This window comes from Sinocyclocheilus rhinocerous, unplaced genomic scaffold (assembly GCF_001515625.1).
Source record: "Sinocyclocheilus rhinocerous isolate Xijiao unplaced genomic scaffold, SAMN03320098_v1.1 scaffold101, whole genome shotgun sequence".
NCBI lineage: Eukaryota > Metazoa > Chordata > Actinopteri > Cypriniformes > Cyprinidae > Sinocyclocheilus > Sinocyclocheilus rhinocerous.
Window position 1 is genome coordinate 94,787 of NW_015626036.1, and position 5,169 is coordinate 99,955.

A 5,169-nucleotide genomic window follows, 5' to 3' on the forward strand; every position below is an offset into this window, starting at 1 on the left:
TAATCCACATCACTCCAGTCCATCAGTTAACATCTGGAGAAGACAAAAGCTGCGTGTTTGTAAGAAACAAATCCATCCATCACTTCTGGCCAAAATACCAGTCCATAATCCATAATAACGCTTCCTCAAGTGAATCTCCTGTTGTCCTCTCACATCAAAATTCACTAAAATATTTGTTTAGAGCTGTTTTGGACTGTTTTCATTTGTAAACGGTGCTTGATCTGTGCATATTTCTTTCATGATTCAGACAAGAATTTTTAACTGGAGGAGGCAATATTATGTATTATAGACTTGAAGTTGAAGTTAAAAATGTCTTGATGATGAATTTGCTTCTTATAAACACATACAGTAGCTTTTTGCTTCACAAGACATTAATTGATGGACTGGAGTGGTGTGGATTACTTGTGGATTATTGTGATGTTTTTATCAGCTGTTTGGACGCTCATTCTGACGGCACCCATTCACTGCAGAGCATCCATTGGTGAGAAAGTGATGGAATGCTTCTTCAAATCTGTTCTGAAGAAACAAACTCATCTACATCTTGAATGGCCTCAAGGTGAGGACGTTTTTAGCAAATTTTCGCTTTTGCTTATTCCCTGTTGTTGTCGTTGTTTGTGTAAGACTTATTTCTCCTTTTTTTTTCTTTAAATCAAAGTCAAGTTTTTAAGAGATCCAAATGCAAAATTTGTTAAAAAGCCATTTTCTGTTGTGACGTTAATGAGCTTTGGACGTCTCTTTCTCACCCCAAATTCTCCTCGCATGCTTTGATTTTTTCCAAGATAAAATATGCGGGTGCAGACACGGACACCACCATGGCGTCTCCACCTCACTCGTTCTGCAGACAGATCAGCAGAGAGGAGTTTGAGCAGCAGAGGGTCTCTGGATCTCAAGGAGCCATGGTGGAACTATTGGAGAACATCATACGCCCTTCCAGAGGAGCTGGAGCTTTCGGGCTTGAGTCAGCGCTCGGAGTGCTCAGTCTGACACTAGGGCGACTGTGTTAGGTATTATTATCAAGGAGAGATGTTACTGATTATTAAAGGCTGCATCCTGAATCGAAATGACACTAAATTCACCTCATGAGAGATCAGATGGATTAAATAAAGTTTGATGCTGTGCATTGGAATCCCTTTAAAGCAAGACACTACAGGCAAACACATTTTTTCATGCACTGACCAGTTTTGAGATTTTGCTTTCATTACATGTCTACTTTCAGTATAGTGGAAAGAAAGCATCTAAAATGCACATTTAGGTGTTTATTATATCTATTTGCATCTGTAGATTTAAATTACAGTACATAACTGTAACGGCATGGTTTTTTTCTCCTTTTTTTTTCTAGGTGTTGACAGTATTTTCTGATTTATGGAGTGATAAAATTAGAAATCTAAAATCCCTTCGATTAAAAACCTTTAATAGGTCAAAAAAATGAAATACTTTAATAATACTTCATTTAAACATAACATTTCAGAAATGTAGTTCAGAACATTTGTTTTAATGTATTATGATTAGTGAGGTGATTTCCGATTCACCTGTAGTGTCTTGCTGTAGGAATGGGCCTGAAAATAATAATAAAAAAGATTTATCTATAAAATAACATTTTCTTATAACCAAAAACGCACCCAGAGGGCCTCCATAGTGCTTGTTGATTTTATTTGTTTGATGTAAATAATCTGCACCATTTACAATCAGTTGCGTTCTGTTTTTAAGGAGCTGTTATTGGTTTAGTTTGACCTCCAGCTGCAGGTGTCGTCTAACAGCTGGTAAGTTTTCAGTTCTGCTAAATTATGCTGTCACTGATAATCAGCCAGAGGAAATATGTGCCGCTCACCAGAAAATGGCTTTTGAAAACTCCGAATTTCGATTTAGGTAGATGTCAGTGTCACAGCAACCACTGATGCACTACAGGCTGCGCTATATTTCTGTCTGTCTTTTGTGTTTTTATACTTCAGTGTTCTCTGTTTTCACTGGTTTGAAGGTTTGTATGTGATACTCTTAAGTCCATGTTTCTTTGTATTTGATTTGGTATTAAAGTAGTTCTAGTTTGTCCCGTTTGATCACGTCACGTAGCACTAAAGAAAACCTTCACATTTTATCACTTGACTATTTATAACTGATTGTGATCGACTCTGTCATGGTACTGTAAGTATATCGTTCAAAAGATACTGTTTCAATCTTCACTGATGTTTTCTCTAAACTGGATTCAGCTGGCAGCTTTTACATGTTTTTATGCGTTTTTAAAGTAATGGATTGTAATTTTAATACAATGCTGGATCGAATTCAGTGTCAGTGTCATTCAGTATGACTTTTTCAAAGTTGTGTCCCCAGTGTTTTGATTTTGTACAAATTCTGGAGTTATTGTTACTGATTTGGACGTCTACACTGTGATCACAAATATGGAATTGGAAAAAAATAAATCGATATTGTTACATGATGTTGCAGTTTTTTTTTTTTTCTTCAGCCTGTATACATAGCCTAATATTTCAAGCTGACAGACATGCTAAACATAAACCAATAACTTGAAAGGCAGATACAGGGTTTAAAAAAGGTATTTACGGTCAAATTACGGTCTTAAATTCATATAGTCATGGCATAAAATGTCACATACACTGCAAAAATCTTACAGTATTTTTGTCTCGTTTTTAAATTCAAATATCTGGACATTCTTAAATGAAGATATATTTACTTGAGGTACTTTGTTCTGAGAAACTGAACAAAATGAAGCAAGTTTACGCTTCAAACAAGAACAAATATCTGTCAATGGAATGTGAAAACTTGTTTTCCCTGATTTCTTTTACACATTGGCAGGTATTTGTTCTTGTTTTAATCAAACTCACTTCATTTTGATACATTTCTAAGGAAACAAGATTTCTTACCAGATGTCATTTTGCTTATAAATTCATCTTGATTTAAGAATCTTTAGACATTTGCACTGGAAAAAGAGATAAACAATTTTTCTGTGCATAAAAAAATACTATAGTAATTTATAGTAAATACTATAGTGTTTTTGAACCATACTACAGTGAAGTACTTGAATTAATTTGTTGTGGTAATTCTATAGTTGCTGTGGTAATGTAACATCTATAGTAATATAAACAAATTACTTCACCCAATACTGACCTAAGTTTTCTACAACTATAGGGTATATTATACTACAATACATTACAGTTTACCGTAGTAAAAACTAAAGTATACTACAGTATTTATTACAGTTTATCAGTTCACTATACAGTATGCTGTAGCATTATTAACAAAGTGTCGTAAATACTATAATATATACAGTATAATACACTTTACAATAGTAAGGTTCAAAAACACTATAGTATTTACTATAAATTACTATAGTACTTTTTCATGTGGGGCAGGTAGAGTAAAATATTTCCTTGTTTTAGTGGTCGGGAGCAAAGCTATTCAAGCCTTAAAGGAACACTCCACTATTTTTGAAAATAGGCTCATTTTCCAACTCCCCTAGAGTTAAACAGTTGAGTTTTACCATTTTCGAATCCATTAAAGAGTTTCTATATTTTTCCTATTTAAAACTTGACTCTTCTGTAGTTACATCGTGTACTAAGACCGACGGAAAATGAAAAGTTGCGATTTTCTAGGCCGATATGGCTAGGAACTATACTCTCATTCCGGCGTAATAATCAAGGAACTTTGCTGCCGTACCATGGGTGCAGCAGGCGCAATGATATTATGCAGCGCCTGAAATCAAGTTCCTTGATTATTACACCGCAATGAGAGTACCATATCGGCCTAGAAAATCGCAACTTTTCATTTTCCGTCGGTTTTTAAATAGGAAAAATATCGAAACTCTTTGGTCATTTTTGAGCGAGATGCTAACGGTCTAATCAGATTCAATGATCTATGCTAAGCTACAGCTAAAAGTGCTACCGCCAGACCCAGAGATCGGCTGAATGTATTCGAAAACGGTAAAACTCAACTGTTTAACTCTAGGGGAGTTGGAAAATGAGCCTATTTTCAAAAATAGTGGAGTGTTCCTTTAAGCTATTTTTTGAAAAATTAATTAAAAGGTAATGGAGATTGTTACTTAAAAGTCTGAAGTGTTGCGAATGCAACTCATTGTGTGTTACATATTGACATTTACCATATTGACAAATTGTGTCTTCGGTTTATTTTGTTTACTTGGTCTTAAAAAGTCTTACATTTATCTTTATAAAATCTGCAAAAACCCTGCCGATAAAAAAAAAAAAAGGTTATATTTTGAGGAATATTTATAATGTGTAACGTACATCTCATTTTTAAACAAATGTTAATTTGTTTAATCTTTTTTTTTTTTTTGCACTTACTGTTATAAACCGTATTTTTGTCCTGAGGTGTACTTCAGCTTTCTTACTCAAGAGGTCAGTAGAGAACTAATAATCAATCTCTTAGAAAAACATCATTGAAAACCTGCTGTATTTTCAACACAAACCTTGCATGATGGAAACAGAAAAATCAAATGAATGATAATAATAATAATTTTAAAAGATTAAACTGTTTTCCTTTTCCTCTTTCATTGTTCTTTTTATTATTATCTTTATAAGCATTTTGCATATAAAAAATAATGTTAATGCTTTGGTAATACTATACTCCAATTGTCGTGCCAACAAAACACTTAACTGAACTGAAACAGACACGTTTCAGAAGGTCATTGCAATGACGTGTCCAACATTGTTCACTCTTGTGTGCACAATGGCATATGATCTCGTATGAACCTGCAGCTTCAAACAGGTTAATATTAGTAGACACATCTTTCAAGTCTCCTATAATACACCTCAAACACTCTCATATCCTTCTGCGGTGTGCCATTTATTCAGCAACAAAGAGACTTGCTGCCAAAGACCCTAATAGCTTCTTTCTTCATGTTGTGCACACATCCACAACATGTAAATATGGCCTGAAATGCCGTCGTCAGAAGCATAATGCCTGCTAAATCCACACGCTGCTAATTATGTCTAAAGGAAGATGCAATTGTACTCCAGCTACAAATAAATCAACTGAAACCGGTGGTAATTATGCTCACAAATGAACAATTATCCTTGCGATTTCACAAGCCAGTCGCCTGACATAAACAAAACACACGCATGCGGTGAATTCTCTATAAGATGTGTGTCAGAGTTGAAACAGACCTCGATCGCGCAGAAACGTCCCAGCAGGCCTTGGGCTCCC

At 34.8% G+C, this 5,169-nt stretch overlaps 1 protein-coding gene across 1 annotated transcript in view; it reads left to right on the forward strand.

The window, feature by feature from the left end:
- LOC107709206 (DEP domain-containing protein 1B-like) overlaps positions 1 to 5,169 on the forward strand; it is a 71,379-nt gene that overhangs the window by 6,813 nt on the left and 59,397 nt on the right. The window contains exons 9-10 of the mRNA XM_016513647.1: positions 530 to 556; positions 780 to 971. Coding sequence (XP_016369133.1) covers positions 530 to 556; positions 780 to 971 — 219 coding nt within the window. The remainder of the gene's footprint in view (positions 1 to 529; positions 557 to 779; positions 972 to 5,169) is intronic.